General features: G+C 39.2%; 1 protein-coding gene across 4 annotated transcripts in view; it reads left to right on the top strand.

Moving 5' to 3' along the window:
- RERE (arginine-glutamic acid dipeptide repeats) overlaps positions 1–23,165 on the top strand; it is a 535,168-nt gene that overhangs the window by 313,614 nt on the left and 198,389 nt on the right. For all 4 annotated transcript variants that reach the window (XM_075550652.1, XM_075550645.1, XM_075550656.1 and 1 more), the window contains one exon: positions 7,317–7,421. In XM_075550652.1, coding sequence (XP_075406767.1) covers positions 7,317–7,421 — 105 coding nt within the window. The remainder of the gene's footprint in view (positions 1–7,316; positions 7,422–23,165) is intronic.

Here is a 23,165-nt window from a genome sequence, read left to right as displayed (position 1 = left end):
TCCAACAGTAAGTTCTGTAACCCCAGAGTAAGATATTCTCTGAACCCTAGAATACTCATTTTAAAACCATTTTTCTTTGGAGCTAATTTGTGACTTACAAAAATTTAGAGAACTAGCACAGTTTCATCTATGGATACACCAGAGCTCCCTCATGAACCTTGTATGTGACTAGCTCTATGGTTGTGAGGCTGGCTGAGGCCAGGCAGTGTGACATTCTGTTGTTATACATAAAGTGTCGGTGACTTAGAGCTGGCTCTGCAACACCAAACAACTAATAGTACCAATTATCAGAGGAAATTAGCATTGGGACTATAACCAGTGAACTAAGGGGACCTTACTTGAATTTTACATTTGTAGGGGCTCTCTGAGTTGGAATTGGCTAAATTTCAGTGAATTATTTTTATCACCCTTATTTTTCGGTTATTGTTGTTCCAGGATCCCATCTGGGACTTCACATTGTATTTAATTGCTGTTTCACCTTAGTGTCATGCCATCTAGGATGATTGCTTAGTTTTTTCTTGTTTGTCATGACTTGGACGTTTGAAAAGAATATGGATCACTTTAAAAGTATTTTTGTTTTGTTTTAACTCAAATTCTTCCCCCCACCCCCCCCCCAAAAAATCCCTGAACTATTCCTTAATTTACTTTTAACTGGAGTTTCCACATGATTGGACTGAAGTATTTGGGCAGGAATATCACAGAAGTTATGTATGTCTGAGTGCTTCTTTGACATGGTTCATGATGTTGCTGTGTTTTGATACCGGTGATGTTGGCTTTGACTATTTGGTTAACGTGATTTCTGCTAGATATCTCCATTGTATAGCCTCTTCATTCCTAGGGTTAACAATGAATTCTGGGGAGTTATTTGCAGACTGTGCAAATTGTGTTGCTCCTTCAACCTACTGAGTTAGCATCCATGAGTAGATTTCTTCTGTAACAGCTAGTTTTGCTGGTACTTGACTGCTAGTGCGTGCTCACACACACAACCCCCTCTAAAATAATTATCGATTGTGCGTTATGTTAGACTGGCTTCTCTAGAGAAACAAAGCCAGTAATGCACACACAAATGGGCAGTGGGGGTGAGAATGGAATCTGTGTATACCTCACTATCAAACCACTGAAAATCCTTGGCAAACCAAGTTGTCATACAACCCCAGCTATCACAGTTCTAGGGAAGAATTCTCCTTTTTCTTCCTCCAATCCCTTCAATTAATAAGATTATATCACAGAAAATTTACAGATTTTTATTTTATTCTGTCGGCTATAATTTAATGCTGTCATTGTTTTGTTGCTCAAATGATGTCATCTTTAGCCACTAGAAACTACTTTGGGTTGGCCCCCTCATTCTTTTCGACACACCTTCATCTTTTTTTAAGATCTTATCTCTGGCTCTACAAATTCTTCCAGGCTCATCTTTAATTTTTCCTGCTCTGGGTTGAAATCAGCCATTCTCCAAGGAGCCCTAGGTCCTTCTGTTGGATAATGATATTTGGAAACTAGCTTTTTTTTCTCTGTGGATAGGGATAGAAAATAAATGTGTATCTACTAACCCACACATGTATTCAGCCACCCGTGCAACTATTCATCACGAGGCTCTGTTGATCATTTGATTGGATCCAGTGAAATACCACAAGGTTCATTTTATTCTTGCTTCTTATTTCTAATTAGTCAAAACTGCCCGTGTGAATTATATCGTACAACTGGAGTTGGTTGTATTACTGCTAGGTTTGTTTGTTATTTGTTAGTGTATTCGTTATATTCTTGCTCCCTCTGTATGTGTGTGTGTCTTCAGAAGCAGGAATGGAGAATCTGTTGTCAGTGTTTCCAGTAGAAATCTTTGCTGCGCTTATAATGGTCAGGTTGATTTCAAAAGAGAGAGCCTTCAATCCTGTCACCATGTTCCGATTCCCCATTTCTGTTGTTCTCTCTCCCATTCACTTCCTATTGGTAATTGATCTCTTTATTTTCTATTTTATCCTAACTATATTTTATTTATTGCTAGCCTCATTTCAAATTTTATTGTCATAGACTGATTTACATAGTACATGTTTAGGACATAATGTTTGACTAACTTGTGGTTTCCATCTCTTTTTTAAAATAGTTTTATTGGCACTTAATCTATACAGCACACATTTCTGTAGTTAAGTCATATCAAGAAAAGCTGTACTATCATCACCAGAATCAATTGTAGAATATTCCCCACCCCCCATGGTTAAATAATTTTTAATATGAATTGTGTAATCACTATCAGTTCTAGTGAGTGCTCCCTTTCACAAACATTATTTGTTTTCACCACCCCCTCACTCTCCCTGTCACGCAACTCCACCCCACCACCCCTATAAACCCTGTATCAGTTCTTATCTCTATGTCTCTACTCCTAGTTTGCTTTGCAAACTGGAAAACCCAACAGAAACAATAAGAAAGCCAAACAGAATTATCAGTGTCTCCTTAGAAATGGAGGTGCGCCTCTCCCCTTGTCTTGGCTTGATTTTTCAGTCCTTAATAGTAGTGGACTCATTCAGTCCTTTTGCAATGGACTTTTTTCAGTCAGTATAATGGCTTCCAGGTTCTTTCATGCCATGTGGTGTATCATGCTTTCATCACTGTTTCTTTTAGGGATGCATATTATTCTGTTGTGTGTATATACCATCATTTATCTATTCTTCCACTGTTGGGGCATTTGGGCTGCTTCCAGTTTCTTGGTATTGTTAACTGTACTTCTGTGAACATGGGTGAGCATACCCCAACTTGGGTTGTGTCTTTTATTTCCTACGGGTATATGCCTAGTAGGTATTGCTGGATCATAGGAGATTTCAATTCTCAGTTGCTTTAAGTATCTTACTTAAAGCACTGTGGAAAACAATGCTTTAAGTATTGTTTTCCACAGTGACTATCTGTATTTACAAGTCCACCAAAAGTGTATACGAATTTCAATCTTTCCACATCCTCTCCAGGATTTGGTTGCTGTTCTTTAAAATTTGGGTTAGCATTGTAGATGTAAAGCTGTATCTTGCAGTGATTTTAATTGTATCTCCCTGGTGGCTAGTGATTGTGGGCATTTTTTCATGTGTTTGTTAGCCATTTGCACTTCATTTTTGGTGAACTGTCTGTTCATATCTTTTTCCCATTTATTGGGTCCCTTGTTATTTTCTTATTGAGCTGTTTTAGAGTTCTGTATATTTTGGTAATTAGCCCTTTGTCCAGTGTGTTGTTGGTAAATTTTCCCCCCAATCGGTGTGCTTTCATTTCACTCTCGTGGTGTAGACCTTTGATGTGCATAAGTGATCTCATTTCAGCATGTTCTTATCATCTAACCATCTATCTTGTCTTCTGCTGTGTGTATACATGGTAGTCTATGTATGCCCTGTAACAGAGCCCTTAAGTTTGTCCCAGCCTTCTTGATGATCGCGAGAGCTTTGGGGTTTGCATTTAGGTCTTTACTCCATCTTGAGTTCATTTTTGTTCATGGGAAAGGTATGGATTGTATGAAGAAGGATGCAGCATCAAGATCAGTGGAAGGCTTAGTAACAAACTACAATATGCAGATGACACAACTTTGCTTGCTGAAACTGAGCAGAACTTGAAGCACTAGCTGAAGATCAAGGATTGTAGCCTTCAGTGTGGATTGTGACTCAATGTAAAGAAGACCCAAATCTTCACAACTGAACCATCATGATCAATGGAGAAAAGGTTGAAGTTGTCGTGGACTGGGTTTTGTTTTACTTTGATCCATAATCAGTACTCACAGAAGCAGCAGTCAAGAGCTCAAGAAACATTGCATTAGGTAAATATGCTGCACAAGATCTCTTTAAAGTATTGAGAAGCAAGGAAATTAACTTTGAGCACTAAGGTGTGCCTTACCCAAGCTATGCTAGTTTCCATTGCTTCATATGTATGAGAAATTTGGTTATTGAGTAAGGAAGACTAAAAATTCGTGCATTTTCATTTCAGTTGTAGTGCTGGCAAAGAATCTTGAATGTACAGATGAACAAACATCTGTCTTTGAAGACGTATAGGTGAAATGATTTTTAGAGGCAAGGAAGGAGAAACGTCTCATGTTCTTTGGGCATGTTTCAAGAGAGACTCTTCTTTGGAAAAGGACATCATGTTTCCTAAAGAATGGGACAGTGCAAATGAGAAACACTATCAGTAAGATCGATCAACACTGTGGTTGCAACATAAGAATAATTAATTGTGAGGACAGCACAGGCTGGGCAGTATTTTGTTTTGATGTACGTAGGATCACGGTGAGTTGGAGCTGACTTGATGGCACCACCACCACTAAGATTAGGCAAGTCCTATTATTTGGGGAAATACAAACTAACATGTTTTTAAAACAATAAATTGACATGTTTTTAAAGCAATAACCAATGGCATGCATTTAAAACAATTAACCGCACTAAAACACAGCAATAGAAACAATAGTTTTAAAAGAAAAGACAAATAAAACAGTTACAAATAAAACAGTTAGATCCCCAGTTTAAACTTGAAAAATAACTACAAATTAAAATAAAGCAGAAGAAAAAAGTAAAGATAAAAGCAGACACTAATATATGAAAATCATTATATAGTATTAATTAAAATATTTTCATTTATGAAAAATGGCACCACATTTAAAATCTATACAATGGCTTTGACAGGTTTTAGGCAAAATTCTGTTTTTTCTTTTTAAAATTTTTTTATTTTTTTAAATCATTTTATTGGGGGCTTTTATAACTCTTATCACAATCCATACATGCATCCATTGTGTCAAGAACATTTATACATTTGTTGCCGTCATCATTATCAAAACATTTGCTTTCTACTTGACCACTTGGTATCAGCTCCTCATTCCCCGCCGCCCCCCCACTTCCCCCTGGACCCTGGATAGTTATAAATATTATTATTTTGTCATGTCTTACTCTGCCCGACGTCTCCCTTCACCCACTTTTCTGATGTCCGTCCCCCAGCGAGGAGCTTATATATAGGTCCTTGTAATCGGTTCCCCCTTTCCACTCCATCCTCCTAGAATCTCCACTCTCAGCACTGGTCCTGAAGGGATCATCTGTCCTGGATCCCCTGTGTTTCCAGTTCCTATCTGTATCAGTGTACATCCTCTGGTCTAGCCAGATTTGTAAGGTAGAATTGAATCCCGTTATCTCCTAATTACAATTTTTCAGGATCCCCTATGTATATTATGACCAAGTGAAATTTATTTCAGGAATATTATTAGGAGCTGTCAAGTTGGTTCTGACTCACATCGACCCTAAGCACAACAGAAAAAAATACAGCCCAGTTCTGTACTGTTTGTTTAGTTTTTATGCTTGATCCCATGTTGTAGCCACTGTATCAATACATCTTGTCAGAGATGTTTTGTTTTTCACTGCTCCCGCACTTTAGCAATGTGTTTCACCTCATTAATATCTAGGATATTGATCCTTTGTGTAGCTTTTCATTTCTGATAACTTTTGTCCACTTTGAATATTCTCTATTCTGATTATTCATGGATGTGTGCACCTCTTGTCTTCTCATTTTGAGTTCTGCTCCGTTAGCAAGGGAAAGTCCCAGTGTTTGACTGCTTCTGTCTCATGAAGTTGACTTGCCTCTGAGGAGGCAGCTTTCCTCTAGCCATGTTTCGAGTGCCTTCTAACCTGCGGGACTCATTCATTTTCCGTCCCTATGTCAGTAAATATTTCTCTACTCATCATAAGATTTTCAGTTGATAATTTTTGAAAAGTTGACTGCCAAGACAGGAGGGCATACTGACAGATGGATGGGACACAATAGTGTTGGGGCAAGGACACTGGGTTGAAGCCAGGGATGCTACAATACACTGGACAACTCCTCATAATAATTCTTTCTTGTGGTCAAGTCAAATTCTTAAATATGGCTTTTCTATCCATATCTTTGTAAGTCCCACTAATTGATTGTATGATACCATGAAAATAGTGCGTATGAAGTCCTAATAGAAGGGATTAGTTTGTATTGCCATTCCTCGTGGAATCCTTTGACCATCATGAAAGAAGAGCCACCACACAAAGCATGCACGAGATTCCTATGTGACATTGCAGAGGCAGCAGTGGCTCTGAGACCATGAGACAGAGAAGGAGCTACACCAAAACTTTGAGGCAAAATGGCTGACCTCCTGGTCCTTGGACCTTGGCAGAGGCCAAGGCAGCACCCAGATGAGAGGCACCGATGGAAGACATGCCTGTAAACTTCACTAAGAAGAGGCACTCTGGAGAACAGACCTGTAGAGTTAACATTCTGTAATTTGCTAGCTTGCCTGATAAAAATCCTTAATCGTGACTGTGTATATGGGTTTTGTGTGGCCACTGCAATGAATTTTCAAACCAGGCAGAGAAGGGACAACTGGTGTCAGAACAGGGTGAAGAAGGATGGCAGGTAGAGAGAGAGAGACATATCAAGCCTTGCTATTGAGCTGGAATGGATTTGGATTTTCTTTCACCTTAGTGTAGCTTGAGGGGGTCAGACATGGTCCCCAAGCTATTTTCTCACGTCCTGTCATCAGTACTGAAATTGAGACCTACTGCTTCATGTTTTGCATTAAGGAACTCTTGAATTTGTGTGTTGCTAAGGCTTCTGTACTTTCAATTAATATGAGTTAATCACCTAAGCTTAAGAATAAGAAAACAAAAAAGAATGTTGTTACCATGTTCCCCTGGAATGGACAGTGGCAGACACTGTGTATGTATACATCTATGCTTATCTATGTTCATTTACATATTTCTATAGAGGTTCATCCTGGGTTCTATAGAATATCTTTGCTCTTCATAATACCCTTTTGTGGTGACTGCTACAAGTACAATGGGACTTGTAGGAAAATTCCATTACCCTTTTTTTTAAACACTTTACCTTTCAATCTCATTTTTTATGAACACCTTGATGTTCAAGGGACATTTTGCTTGGCTGATTTAGAAAGATTTTAGAATGATTTTTTTCTTTGAAACTTTAGTATAGTTTTAATTTTTTCCTTTTTATTTGCAGGTTAACTATCTTTCATCACATTCCTGCCCCTGGTTTAATTAATATTACTTTATGTCTAAAATAGAGTTAAGCTTAATAGGAGTTCATTTTAAAGTTGTATAATTTAGCAGCATTGGGAGGACAATATAAGTTATTTTACATTATTTTGCTAGTTTGGGTCCCAGTTGTTTTTTTTTTAATATGTCCTCAAATACAGTTTATCACTTCATGCTCGTTGGGTGCCATGGATTCTATTTGGTGTTTCCTGTACCCTCCTCTAGTCGTGTGCTGATTTGTGAAGTCAGTAAGGATATCATTAATGTATTTTATTTCTTATTGTTCATTTTCAGAGGGAAATGCAACATCTCCCATTTTTCAGATATATTTGCTGCTAGAGAATTCAAAGCCCGAGTGGATTCATTTTTCTACATATTAGGCTACAACCCTGAGACAAGGTAAGCGACTCACTTTGGCCCACTTATAAAGAAATTTTTTTTTGACGTGTGTGTGTGTGTGTTTTTACTTGTACATCTAATAATAGCCTACTAGGATTTGTATTAAAACTCTCTGGGAAGAGTTATAAATAAGATCTTTTCCATCTAAAGTAGCTTGCTTTTTATCCTTTATATTCTGTTGATGACAAAAAGTGAGAAATTTGGGGTCCAAATTGGTGAGGAGAGAAACATAATTTTAGCTGACTTGTGTATTTTGTTTTAAGAATTGGTAGATTATTACCCTGCTGTCTAGCCCTTTAAGCCTTCTGTGATCACATTGAGAAGACTAGGGCACTGTGGAAAATTTGGTAGTTACTTTTTCTCTTGTTCACATTTAGTAATAAGACACAGGTTACTAGTATGAGATGGAGATACTCCATCTCAACCATTTGCTGAGGTATGTATAGCAGTTTGAATTATTATTTTAATGAAAAACAATGAAGTCAAAATAATAGCACCAGACTTGGAAGAACTCTCCAAAGACTATTCTCATCTACTGTGTATTAATCATGGGACTACCTATTTTATTAAGGACTGGAAAAACTGACTATTTATAAGTGATCAAGTAATCTGTGCTGTGAATCCCCGGTACCTATTTAGAAATGTGCAGATTTGTAAAGAAGTGAGACACTTGACTCAAGGAAGTTAGTGTAAAGAATCACATTGAGTGTCAGATGGCTATTGGTTTAGTGAACCTTTTTTCTTAGTGGATACAGAGAGAGTGTGTGTAAGATTTATGGCATCATTGTTTGGATAATCAATGTAAGCCTAATAAAAGGAAACATTCCTCATTGTGATGTGCGAGATGACATTTGGGTTTTGTTTTGGAAGACACATATAATTCAGTCGATCCGTCTCTGTCCCAGCAGATACTAGACTACTAAAAGAGTTACAGTATAATTAGCACTTTTTTTCTTTAGCTAATGGTCAAACTCGAACTTTTCTCTTTCAAAAGTATGGCAGGGTCTCACAGCGAAGGAACTGGTGGTCAATGGTAGTATTTCAAAAGCATCTTCACCTTCAACATGTTTATTTTGCATATGCATTTGTTAATTGCCTTGTCTTAGTTCACACAGGTGAAATGTGGTTTTGTATATTATTTCAATGTTGTCAGGTTTTAAATTTTTTTTTTTTAGGTTTTAAATTTTTTAAAACTAATCAATAGTTGTACAGTCATTGTATTAGTGAATTGGCTAAGTAGCTTTTGTGTTTTAAATGTTCAGCTCTCAGGTTCATAACAGCCAACCAAATTTATTGTACGTCTGGTTGTATATCTGTGTTAGCTGAATGCTTATTAAAGGTGATATATAACTTAGGTAAGCTAGAAACAGAAATTTCTGTCTTTGTTTTTCATTGTGTGTTGCTGGAAGCCATCCATGGTGATCCTTCCCTCCAGTTTTGTTTTAAAATGTGGCTTAGGTGTGCATGTGAAGGATATTGTGTGTCTCCAACTTGACAGATGGAAAGCAGCACACAGCCCATTTACAAGGCTGTGCCCTGACCTTTTTAGTGCCGTGCATTCTTTTACACTTGTATTTCTGTTCCCAGCTTGTGTCTAGTATGGTGTAAGTGCTTGAGGGGGGTGGATGACTTGGGAATATGTCTTTGACTATCTACTGTACATACTTGCGTATAAGCTGTTTCCAGCACATTTTTAATGCAGTTTTATGGTAAAGTTAGGTGCCTCGGCTGATATCTGGGTCAGTTTATACTCGAGTATATACGGTACATTTTACTTAAAAGTTGAAGGCAAATGCAGAGGCCCTTGCAACCATGAAACTAGTGACAACTCTCAAGTTGAACAGAGTTGTGCATTGTTCTGCTGCCCAACGTCACTGGTCTCATCTGCAAGCCCCTGTAGTTCCCTGGAGTATGGGGATGGATGTGTGGTTCTCACAGCTGCCCCAATGATTGAAAGACAATGCATGTGACTTAATAGAGCAGAGAAAAATGGTTTATGCTTTTGCCATCTGGTGTGCAGGGGTCATACCCTTGCAGAATTCACCTCTGTTACAATCTTTGTTTCTTCTTTGTAAAAGATGGGGCTGTAATCTTAGCTGGTTTCTGGACTATTCTCCCCCATTTTAGTGAGTGGACTAGTATGCAGTCTTGGTTGATTAATTCAGTATGCTGATGCTTAGGACCCTGAGCCATTTCAGGTAAATACAAATTAATGTGAAAGACAATGTCGAAATGTTCATCCAGAGGCGTGATATACTTAAGAGACACTGGATACTTCAGTAAGACCACTGGGAATTCCGGAGTACTGATTCTGTGACTGTAAACACTGATGGCTGTTCCCTCCCCTTAAAAAAGGCAGGACCTTTACTCTAAGTGGGTAAGATTGTTTAACTTCTTGTAGCCGAGTTTGTGAAAATAGTTGAAGAAAACGGATATATATAATTGTTCCTAATTTATTTTGCAAACCAACTAGCCCTGAAAGTGAGAGTGCTCCCCCCAGATGTGTTTGTATTAAGTCATTTTTAAAGCTCAGTTTTCTATTACTTTTTAAAATGTCTTTCCATTCTTTTTCTAAATGTCATTTTGCCAAAAGCTTGGTTATCTACTTTGCTTCTTGCAGCATTACTGCTGTATTAAGCATAGTGGACATTAGTTTTTCTACACTCTGGTTCATTGCCTTTAAATTTTTAAGAAGGTGGTTGTCATGGAATTACTTTGGTATTATTTGGCATAAATTTATATAAATTTTTCTACTTATGCTTTTAATCATTTGTGCTAGAAAAGCATCCATGGTAATACAGATCCATTTTAAATAGCTCATATAACTCCATAATATCTTATCTTCAATTCTGAAACCCTAACTCTAGAAATTTAAACAAATAAAACTAGTTTTTTTGCCAAAATTAATTTGATAACCAAAAGTGTCCTAAACTGGTATCAGATTATTTATGTTCTTAATTTAGTTCACTTAGTGTGAATTTGTGCACATTTTACTGGAAAAGTACTAACACGATAGAATGTGGGTGAGGCTGCTGGGACTATTCAATATGTAAACCAAACCACATAATAAGTAAGCCATCCCCAGAAAGTCAGTTCCCATGCAACCTGATCCCTTAGAGGGTTTCCAAGATTAAATCTTTACAGGCGCAAATAGCCTCATCTCTCTTGGAGTGACTGATGGCTCTGAACCATCACCCTTGCAGTTAGAAGCCTCTCAGGGCTTTTTTATATTCAGCATAGTATCTTTTCTAAAAAGTACTGAAAAGTACTCTGACCCAGAGAATCTTAGATCTAAATGATTGTATGCCTATAGTGGCATAGTGTAAGGAACAAACAGCTTTTTCTAGCTACACGTGAAAAGAGCCTTCAGATCTAACTATTGCTAAATCTTGGAGCCTTTAGGTAATTGGGTTTTGCTTCTGGAGAGCGTGTGACATTTCTGCACGTAGGAGTCGTCCATGTGTGTGAAGAGCACTGTACTCATGTGAGCAGCATCCCCTGCAGGAGACACTTGATAAATTAAACAGGTTCTAACTTAGAACTTTAATTCATTAGCTAGTTGGACCTTATCATTTATCAAAACACTAATGTCCTAATTGAAATAAAATAGAATGGTTGTAACTCCTGTCTCAAATGACTAGTGTAGGGGTATGGTTGCATGTATCTCTTTACCACCCTTGGATGCTTTCATGTTTGTCCCTACTTCATAGCCATTCCCTCTGACTGCGCCCTCCTTTTGGATTTGGGCAAACTCCCTGCCTTCAATATGATGCTGACTCATACTGCCCTTGTGAGTTTCTGAGACTGTTTTGGGGAGCAGAAAGTCCAATCTTCGTCTGAGGAGGTTGTTTCAACTACCGTCCTTGCAGATCACAGCCTGATACTTAACCACTGTGCCGCCAGGACTCTTGCATCTGAACAGCCTGCATCTAATCCACTTTTTTTTTTCTAATGGGTGAGACATACATATTATTTTTAATTTCATGTCTACTTCACAGAATTGAAATGGTAAGGCTTACCCTGCATGAAGGTTTTATAAATTGTCAAGATCTTTATTACTGCTTGAGAATTGCAAGCATATTTGTTAATTTTATTTTCTGAAGAAAGGTTGAAGAATATAAAAATTCAATCTCATAGAAACCCAATAGCAACACTCAAACTTATTTCCCGTGATGCCATAATTTTCTGCCAAGTAGACCCTCTGCTCTATGATCATGCTGACATTGGGCCTGAACACTTGAAGTTGCTTAGATTACTATGAAATTCCTTGTTAACTGTGTAGTATCTACTAAAACTACAAGATAACATAGTGAGCTGGATCCCACAATATTTGTGAATGAGTAAGTGGTTTTAATGGGATATATATAGCATTTATATAGTCATAGTATTCAAATGAAAGATCTAGGGAACCAAAATAGCAAAATTACACGTTTGTACATGTTGATCTGAGCCTTTCCCCCCCCAATATAGGTCTGTGGTTATAGCAATTAGATTTCCTTCCACTCTCTTCCTACTTCTTCAAGTTCAGTTGATTGTCCAGTGACTTTTTAAATACCCTTGTCCTGTCTATGTTTGTCTCCTATCCTTTCAGATCTCTTCACCTTCCTGCATGAGGCTAGTGAGTGAAAAGGGCCTGGAGTAATGGATCCCAGCAAGGAGAAAAGATTGGATATTAGCCATTTGAAAGGACATGGCTTTATCTTTCTGGGACAAAAAGAACAGATTTCCCTGCCAAAGGAATAGTTGTTTCATAGATCCCTGATGTGAATTCAGGACTCTGGGGAAAACATGCTGTTTAAACTGTAGCATTTTCTGTTGATGATTATTTAAAGATACTTTAAAAAGTCTTGGTCATCTTTTCAGAGACTTGTTTGGAACCATGAAAACAACCAATGCTATTCTAATTCTTTGTTTGTATACCCCTCCATCTAAGAGACCAAATCAAACCAGTTGCTGTTGATTCCAGCTCCTGCTGACCCCAAACATTGTAGCGAAGAACTAACTGCACTTCATATTCAAGGCTGTCATCATTTGGAGACAGATCGCCAAGCCTTTCTTACAGGGTGCCTCAGTGGGTTTGAAATGCCAACCTTTTGATTCGTAGTTGATCACATAGCTCTGCATTGGGCTGCTGACTGCAAGGCCTGCAGTGTGAAGCCACCAGTCACTCCTTGGGAGAAAGGCAGGGCTGCTTACTCTTAAAAGGGCTACAGTCTCTGAAAGCCACAGTGACCGTTTTACCCTGTCCTAGAGGGTTGCTATGAGTCAGCATCAACTTCATGTCAGTGAGGGGTTTTGTTTTGTTTTGCTGGTCTGCTCGGGAGTCCTAGAATCTTTTTCAAGCTGTGCACAGGAAAATGAGGTTTTAGCTCGTACAGTCTCACCCCACTCCTGCAGAAAACAGTATGAGTCATCCAGGAGAGTTTTTAGGGATACTGACACTTGCTTCCGTACATTCAGTAGCAATCATAAACTTAAGGTGCATGGAAAGACTTTGAGTTTACTTCTTGCAGAGTAATAATGGCAATAATGCTTAAAATAAAAGGGTTGCATATGTTTCCACCAAGAATAACTAAAATACTAAACAAACAGTAACTTCTACAAAACCTTTGTTAAGTGCTTTACGATAAAGACATTCAGGAGAGGTCTTTTGTTCCATCAGGCCAGAATTGGGGAGGGCAAAGATAGGTGGCTCTCGCCTGTCTTCATATCTAGGTCTTGAGGAAGAACTTCCTGAAGTCTATCCTTACCCTTATTCATGTTTATGTTCCCATCTATTCAGTAAGTGTGTTCCTTCTTCGCCTGTCTTTCCCCTTCTCCACCAGGCCTTCTTGGATTACGAAGGAGATTGCTCCAAGGCTACTGTCCTTTCCTATCTCTCTGAATTTCCTTTGGTAGCTTGGTGGTCAGGAAATGAATGTGGGGTACTCTAGATGGCATTTGGACTAATTGTAAGACTTAGGAGAAACCAGGCCTCTGGAAAAGTGCCTTTAGGTGGGTGTGAACCTCCAGCCTTTCAGTTAGCAGCTGATCACATCAACTGTTTGTACCACCCAGGGACATCTGTAACGGAATTAACACCTTCCGTATGCGGACATTATCATCAGTGATTCCTCAGACCCCTTAATGATTTTAGAGTAAATGGATTCATTTCAGCATTGTGGATTGAGTTGTCTTGTCTTTTTCCTTAGTCTCTTTCATTTGGGATTCCCAAACCAAATCCACTGTCATTGAGTCCATCCTGACTTAATCACAGCCCTCTAGGAGGGACTGTAACTGCCTCATAGGTTCTCAAGGCTGTAAATCTTTTTAGAAGCAGATTGCCACGTCTTTCTTCCTGGAAGCAGCTAGTTGGTTGGAACCATTGACTTTTTTGTTTAGCAGCTGAGAGCTTTAACTACTGCAGCTGAAGGGTTCTTTTTTGTGTGTCTGTAGATTGCTGTCCCGTAGTTTGCTTTTTTTATGTTTAATTTTATTAGAGGCAGGTTGCAAAATAACACAAAACTTGTGTGTTCTTTTCTTTGTATCTTGTCAAGGTGATACATAATTCTTCTCTGCTTCATTGCTGGTGACCTGCACTGTGAACAGTTGAATGCAATAGTGTCTGCTAAGCTTCTCCATTGTGAAGTTTCTCTTTCCTTCTGTAATTAACGATTATTTTGTGGGAAGGTACTATTTTCAAACTATGTAGATAGCTTCTTCACCAAATTTTAAATTTATTCAATAGCTTATCATTTGTTAACATCATTATTCATTTGATGTCATATTGTTTCAAGAACAATATTTGAAAACCATGATCTGATGCTAAGTATGCTCATTACTTTGTGTCTTTCTTCTCAGGTCCTCTGAGTAAACAGGGGTGTGTGTGTGTGTTTACATATGTCTGTATTGCTCCTTGTGTGTGTCCGCAGTTCATACCATATTCTCTAATTTTAATAAAGTACCACAGAATGCTTCTAGATTTTTCCTTTTTCTTATTTGTAATTCCATTCTTTACTAGCTGGAGGAATGGATTCAGACAGCTCTGAGGATGGCATAGGACCAGGTAGTGTTGGGTTCCATTGTGCATGGGGTGACTGTCAGAGCGGATTCAATGACACCTAATAACAGCATTTTTAGAAGTGGAAAATCTTGTTCCATTATCCTCAAGACCATCCAAACGTACATTGCCGAGTCTCTTCTCCCGCCCACGTGGTGCTCTGTCTGCAGACTGTGTCTGTGATAGACATTCTCCATTTCCTGCTTGGATTTCATTGCCCCTTCCCTGGCCACATTCCTGCAGGTAAGTCCTTTTCACACAGCTTGAACTGTGCCACACTCACTGTGCTTAGAAGGCCTGGATGGCAGCAAAACTGTGACTCCGGAGTGACCAGGCAGCACTCTTGGAGAACTTGAAGAGCTGGGACCCAGAGGAGCTAGAATTCTGGAAGATCTAGGCCCAGAATGGTGGGTAGGCATAGCTTTTACACTTTTATCTGCACAAGCAAGGTCACAGAAATGAATAGGTGAGGATTTCCAGTGTAGGTATGGTTCTTAGTAAAGGAGGAAGGGGGGGATCAGACGATGGGTACTTTCCAGGAATGAGGAAGTACATGGAGTGAGGCAGTTTGTTGTTAGGTTTCTTTTCCAAAGGTTGAAATTTCCAATTAGAATTTTCCTTACAGCTGAATGCCCTCCCCGTCCTTCTCAGACTTTGACACACTTTTGCCTCTCATGGGCGTCTGTCTTCTCATCCTGCTTAGACTTTGATGTTTTACGTTGGGTCATATTCCCGCATATGTACCCACGTGCTGGTGTGCCATCCCATGTGGCACACTCCTCACTCTGGTCCCAGCTTTACTTCTTGTAATAGCTTCAGGACTGAGTTGCTCAAGGGTGGAAGGTGGAGGCGGAGCAGGGCTTTGTCGTTTATCTTCCACAGAGATCCACTGAGTTTGGCACTCTTCTTCTAGTTTCCAAGATGTGGAATATCAGAGAAGTTCCATAACTTGCTTATGATCATACAGTTGGACATAGTTCAAACTCTTATCTATCTTAATTCCAGAACACAAGCTTTTTCACCTGCTAATACAGGGCATCCAAAGTAGATTTAAAAGGAGATTTTGCATTTGTTACTTTCAAGTGTTACTTCAGAGACTGAAACCTGTAATGCACCTGTTATAGGTGCATATGATAGCAATACCATCTACTAGCTATTAAATATTTTGTTTATGTTAAGGAGTCTTGGTGGTGCAGTGGTTATCCATTGGGCTGCTAACCAGCTGCTCCATGGGTGAAAGATAAGGCTTTCTACTTCCAGTTGGAGTTATTCTAGAGTAGAAAGGTTTAGGTTGGGCCAAGCACTAGGCCCAGGAATGGGGGCCAGGACCAAGAACTCGGGACTGACTTGCTGCCCAACTTTGGACTCTTCCTGGCTTGTGTGGGATCCCGAGTCTGAATTCATGTGAGGAGAGCTGCTGGTGCTGCATACTTCCGGCCAGGAACCTGATGGTACCGAAGAGGAGCGCGAACAAATCAGATGCAAGCTCCTGCTTCCTTTAACTGGCCCGGACCCTAATGGAGGTAGAAAAATAGTTTCTGTAGGTATTTTAAGTTCAGCACAAAATAGGGATATGTACTTAGGAGGTAAGTGCAGTGGAACCAGCAGGGGCAGGAATATTTGTACTGTCCTGGATCACCAGTTCCTGAGATTATTTTGTGTAAAAAATAGTTAACAGTTGAAGGCTCCATACTTGCCTGTATAGTTGTGGTACACACCGGCTGGCTTCAGCAAGGACTTAGACAAGCTGTCCCCTCCTAACAGTGAGAAAGAGAGCTAGAAGGGTTCAATCAAACCATGGAGGAGTCTGTGGGGCCAAAGTTATTGCCTGGAGCTCAACAGTTGAGGAGATGGTTAGGTTTCAGCAGCAGTTACCTAGAAATGGATTTCTTACTAGAAGTTATTATAAACATCAAAAACAAGTTGTTTATAATAAAAATATAGTAAGTGACTGGGGAGGGAGTTACAGTCTTGGAAACCCACAGAGGCAGTTATACTCTGTCATCGCTCTGAGTCGAAATGGACTTGGTGCCAGTGAGTTTGGTTTTTTGTTTGGGTTAGTCTATGCTAAATTCTTTAATTTATTCAACTTCTTTAAAAACCTCCAGGAAGTTGGTAATGCCTTTCTGTTTCAAATGAGCACATTCATATGAAGGGATTAAATAGCTGCATAAGCCATGCAGTTAATAAGTAGGACCCAGAACCTATTGGATACCCCAACTTGTGGTCCTCACTTCTATGATCTCATTGTAGGTTGAGTCATAACATTCAACTCAATATTTTTGACTCCACTGGAAGTTTAGTTTGTCCAGGAAGAAAACATGAGTTTAATGAGGAATAACCTGAGAAATATAAAAGAAAGATAAGAAGCAAACAGAAATAATACATAATTATATAGCCCATATTGGTATATATTTCCTAGAAACCATCTATCTCTTTGTATGTAGTTGTATGTGTGTTATTAACACTGTAAATAGAATATTATATGTATTAAAATGCATTGTATTTTGTTATTTACTTTCTGTCTACTGAGAACATATTAACATGCCATTAAAAGTTTTACAGAAATGTGTAATGAGTACCTCTGTATAGCACCATATGCATGCCCCATAATGATCAGTCCTCTTATTTTTGGACATTGATGGTTTGCCAATGTTTGGTTGTTCTTAAAAATGACTGTTACCACCTTTTTTTCAACATAAATATTCTAGGTTGAACTTTATTTCAATTAACTTGGATTTGAGACATTTTAAAATCTCTTTTAGTGGAGTTCTTTTCTGCTCTGTACAGCTCATGTGGTCTTTTTATAGCTTTTGAGCATATTTCTTGTTTGCTTTTCCCCTGCCATCCTTCTCTGAAAACTCATGACATTTGCCTGAGATATCAAGTACTTGAGACAGCTGAGAGAATGTATGCATATTTGGAAATACTGCTACTAAAGTTATAAGAACTTAAAAAAAGGTCAGAAAGCCAGATTTGCCAGGAAACATCTACACATGTTGACTAAAATACTACAAAGCTCCTTTTAAATGCAGAGATAAGCTGGTGAAAATAAGAAAAACAAAATCAAAGTAGCCCATGGAAAAGAGAGTGTGTTGAGCTGGTTGCTGGTCTCTGTAATGAAGGGGAGCTCCCTCTTGTTTTGAACACTCAGATACTGGAGATGAGGCCTTCATCTCAAGGAGTTCAGGACTTGGAACTGAGCTGTGAAAGGTTTATACCATCAAAGAGTAGGCTAGTCCCTTGGTGAAAGTGCAGGAGATACCGTGTCCCTAACTAGAAGTAAGTGACAGCAACACCTGCTTCTCTGAGTGTGAGATTGTGGGTCTGAAAAGAAGAAAGGAGGGGGATTCCTCTTATAATTGTTGTGTGGGGCATGCTCCCATGACAACTGGGGTTTAGGAAATAAAACTAACTCTAAATGAGAAGATAAAATGTAGTCTCATGGCAATCAGACCCCAAAACACTTGGTATCAGTGAGTTTGTTTTCTTTTGGTTTTTGAGTAAAACTTTCATACCAGATATGGATAATATGAAAAGTAAACTTTGTAGGTCATTCTTACTTTTGAACATGAAGTTTAAATTAAAAAAAAACAAAGTTTAAATAAGTGTTATCAAATGAAATCTACCAAAATGTTTTTAAAGCATGTTGTCCAGGCTGGCTTTGTGCACAATGATAGTTTAATGTTAATATATCTGTTGATATTTGCATACTGTACCTCTGTGATCTACTGAAAAATATGCCCTTACCTGGATGTGGATAAAGCAGTCAGTAACGTTCAATACCAACATTTTGTAGGCAGGGAGGAGGATGTCTTTAGCAAACTGACTGTAGAATTAAATTTCTTTAACAGAACGCTTACCAAAAATGCCTTCCATGTTCAACAATTAAATGCTGATGCTGAAATTATTTCCTCTAAAATTAGAAACAGTAGAAGAGTATCGTGCCTGATGTAGGAAAAAGAAAATATGTGCATATTGAGATGGGAAAAGCCAAATTCTATTAGTGAAGCATTTTTTTCTGGAATTTTCTGAGTGCTGAGTTTTATTGCTGTTTTGGTTTTAAAGTTTTCTTTTTAGTAAATAAGCTATTTTGCATGGTTTTTCTATTTCCAGTTAATGGAAAACCCTTTAAAACAAAATCCAGGAAGCATTTATGTTAGCTTTTATTTTACCCTTGAGTTGATGTAAATTTTCTGAAATTTAAATTTTAGAAATAATCTATTAGTGTTGTATATCTCATTTGCCCAGCTTTCCTTTACCTTATTCAGAAATGCTTGTTTTTCATTTGCTGGTCACGAGGCTCAAATTTTAGTCACCCCTACACCAAAAAAGAAAAGAGTTGCTCTAGAAGAAGTAAGGAGTCCCTGAGTTTGGGGATTAACAGGAGAGCTGGGACCCAGAGAGTATAATGATGGGGCAGACCATTGCAGTAGGGCAGCCAGTGTGCCTGTTGTCTGGGCCTGTCAGCATAGAGGCAGAGGGAGGGGTTAAGGAAAAGTGGCAGCATGGTGCTCAGGTGGGTAGTGAGCCATCAGCAAGCAGGCATCTAATGTTGAGAAAGTAAGTCTCAGATCTTTAGAAGCTCTTAAGAACTGAGAAGACCAAGGTGTGCTCAATGTGAGGAAGCTCTTGGTCAGTGGAAACAGCTCATTTATAGATTCAGAATTTATGGTTAAAAGGAATCTGTGGCTTAATTACCAAACCACTTAGCTTCTGGGCACCTTGATTTTCTCTGACTACACACTGGGCTGATTCCATATTCTGTAGTTGTGTTGAATTTGGAGCTGAGTGCTAAATGACCCCGGGTTTGGGCATTTCTAATGAAAGAAGCTCAACCTACTCATTGCACAATCATCTTGCTTGATTCTGGAGAAGTGATGGTTGAATACCTTATTTTTGTGGGCTTTCAAAAACTCCATTTGGAATTGTGTGTGTTTCAGGGCGTGCGTACATGAGTATGTATACAGTACATATTGATATATAGGGAGGAGTTATGGTGCTGTAGGAGAGTGCTGCCAGCATTCTGAGGGAGGAGAGACATCACTTCTGCTAAGGAGGCAAAGATAGCTGCTGCAGAGGGAGGATATTGGACTTGTGATTGTTAGTTGCCATCATGTTGGATCCTGAGTCGTAGTTGGTCACCCACAGTGGAATGAAATGCTTCCTAGCAATGTACCATCACTGTGATCCGAATTCATAGTGTTATTAACTTTGGCTAATTATCAGAAAAAGGTAGCCAATCCTTCCTTCCTAGTACAGCTTTCTTAAGTTTCCCTGAAACATGTTCAGGATCATAACAGGCAAGCTTGCCCTGGCAGGTGGATGGATAGTGATTGCACATGAGAGGTACATAGATGGACTGGGGATCTAACATGGATCTCCCACATGGAAGGCACCAATTCTACTGACCCGCTGCTGCCCTCTGGAACTGTGGCTACAGGTGAATCCCCGGAAGGAGAGAGTGTAAAACAGAAGAGGTCTTGTGAGCCACTCTGGGCATGCTGGGTGGAGGAAGCAATGGGAAAGAGAAGTCTGTCAAAGTGTCATTTAAATGAGGAGCTGATGCCAGGGGCTTAGGTGGAGAGCAAATGTTTTGAGAATGATGAGGGCAATCAATATACAAATGTGCCTGACACAATTGATGTATGGATAGATTGTGATCAGAGTTGTGTGAGCCCCTAATAAAGCAATTTAAAAACAAGTGTCATTTAAAGGATGAAATTGAGATTACAGTATCAGAAAAGCCAGGTGAAGATTTTGAAATAGAGTAGAGGTATGACAGATCCAGTTTTACATTAAAATTATTTGTGTGTGTGTGTGTGTGTGTGTGTGTGAGAGAGAGAGAGAGAGAGAGGGAGGGAGGGAGGGAGGGGAGGGGGGACCGCTCACACGGGGCAGACAACAGTGAAATCCCCTACCACTAACATTTATAGCAGCGGTTCTCAACCTGTGGGTCGCAACCCCTTTGGGGCTCGAACGACCCTTTCACAGGGGTCTCCCGATTCATAATAATAGCAAAATTACAGTTATGAAGTAGCAGTGAAAATGATTTTATGGTTGAGGGGTCACCACAACGTGAGGAACTGTATTAAAGGGTCGCGGAATTAGGAAGATTGTGAACCAGTGATTTATAGGAATGTTGACCCTTTTGATTGTAAGTTTCTTTGCTGTGCTAATGTGACCATGTCAGTTTAAGGTAAATCCTAAGCCTAATCACTTCTGAGTTATAAGAAACAGATTAGACAGAGCACAAGCAGGAAATGTTAGATATCAGAAGATCTCAAAGGAATCCAATAACAGAAGCAGACACAGAAAATGGTCTTCCCTTCGAGCCCGGGAAAGAGAGTGAGGAACTTTACCTACAGCTAGTACCCTAAATTCTGACTTAAAGTCAGTAAAACAGACCCTGCAAAACTGCCCTGGTGACACCATGGTTAGACACATGTTCTTAATTGGAAAGTTAGCACTTTAAGTCTACCAGCCTCTCCAGTGGAGAAAGCTTCTCTGCTTCTAGGGCAGCTCTGTTCTGTCCTAGCGCATTGCTGTGAGCAGGAATTGATGGCCACAGGTAGCTTCCTAAACACGAGAAATTAAAGTTCTCCTCCAAAAGCCACCATTTGCTTTATTTCCATTAGAGCAGCATTGGGGAAGGAAGACACAGAGGCAAGGACCCTGAGTTGTGGAAACTTGCTATTTAGTGTCTTGACAAATGTTGGTAGGTGCCATTGAGTGTATTCCAACTCATAGAGACTGTTGTGTGCAACAGGAACAAACATTGCCTGTCTTCTGCATCATCTTCACCATTGTTCTTAAATTGGAACCTATTGTTGCAGCTACAGTGTCAGTCTGTCTTGTCGAGGGTTTTCTTTTCTTTCTTCTCTTTCTTCTACTTTACTAAGCTTGATGTCTTTCCCCAGGGACTGGGTCTCTCCTGAAAACATGTCCAAAATATGTTAGATGAATCTGATCATCCATTGCCTTTAAGGCAGTGGTTCTCAACCTTCCTTAATGCCGTGACCCTTTAATACAGTTCCTCATGTTGTGGTGATCGTCTACCCCCACCCCCTCCAACCATAAAATTATTTTCATTGCTACTTCATCACTGTAATTTTGCTACTGTTATGAATCGGGCTACCACTGTAAAAGGGTCATTCGACCCCCAAAGGGGTTGCAACCCACAGGTTGAGAACCGCTCTAAGGAACATTCCAGTTGTATTTCTTCCGAGACAAATGTGTTTGTTCTTTTGGTAGTCCATGATACTTTCAGTATTCTTTACTAACACCATAATTCAAACGCATTGGTTCTTCTTCAGTCTTCTTTGTTCTGTGTCCAACTTTCACATGCATATGAAAATACCATGGCTTGCTATTTACATCTTCGTTCTCAAAGTAACCTCCTTGCCTTTTCAACATACTAGAGATCTTGTGCAGCAAATTTACTCAAGGCAATGCATTGTTTGGTCTTGTAACTGTTGCTTCCTTGAGTATTGATTGTGGGTTCAAGCTAAATTAAATAAATCCTCGACAACTTCAGTCCTTTTTCCATTTATTTTATTACCTAATTGGTCCACTTGTGAGGATTTTGATCTTGTTTACATTGAGTTATCATCCTGAGTGAAGGCTGTAATCCGTGATCTTCATCAGCAAGTGCTTCAAGTCCTCCTCACTTTCAGCAAGCAAACATGTCCCTGTGTATCATAGGTTGCTAATACGCTTTCCTCCTATCCTGATGCTGCATTCTTCATATAATCTAGCTTCTCTAATTATTTGCCCAGACTGAATAAGTATGATGAGAAGAAACAATCCTGACACACACTTTTCCTGATTTTAAATGATGCAGTATTCCCTTATTCAGTTGGCACAACTTCTTGATCCATGTTAAAAGTTCCACGTAAACAAAATGAAGTATTCTGGAATTCCCATGCCAACTTCTCTGATTATTTTCTCAAGCTACAGATTGAATGAGTATGGTGAGATGGTACACACTTTTTCTTATTTTAAAATCATGAAGTGTTCCCTTGGTCGGTTTCTCAACTGCTTCTGATCCAAGTACAGTTTCCACATGAGCACAGTGGCATGTTCTGGAATTCCCATTCTTCCCAAGATTAACCCTAGTTTGTTATGATCCATATAGTCGAATGCCATGACCTAGCTAATGAAACACAAATAACCATTTTTCTGGTATTCTCTGCTTTCAGTACAGATCCATCTGACCCATCAGTGATAACCTTTGTGCCATGTCCTCTTCTGAGTTCCACCGGAACCTCTAGCAGCTCCTTGTCAGTTTACTGTTAACAGCTGTTATTAGATGATCTTCAGCAAAGTTTTATTTGCATGTGATATTAATGATAGTGTTTTATAATTTATGCATTTTCTTGGGTCACTTTTCTTTGGAATGGATACAAATATGGATCTCTTCCAGTCTGCTGGTCATATGTAATGTCAGTGCTTCTTCCGCTTGTTGCAACATTGCAAATGGTATCCCATCAGTTCCTGCTGCCTTGTTTTTTTGGCTGATGCTTTCAGAGCAGTTTGAACATCTTCCTTTAGTACCATTGATTCTTGCTCATATGCTACCTCTGTAAAGGGTGGTCGAAATTCAGGAGAGATATATTTAAAGTTGTATTTTGGTTCTGGTGGACTTGTTTTAATTTTCTTCAGCTTTAACCTGAACTTGTATCTGAGCAATTGGTGGTCTGTTC

This window comes from Tenrec ecaudatus, chromosome 1 (assembly GCF_050624435.1).
Source record: "Tenrec ecaudatus isolate mTenEca1 chromosome 1, mTenEca1.hap1, whole genome shotgun sequence".
Lineage (NCBI taxonomy): Eukaryota > Metazoa > Chordata > Mammalia > Afrosoricida > Tenrecidae > Tenrec > Tenrec ecaudatus.
This window is presented reverse-complemented; position numbering and strand designations above follow the sequence as displayed.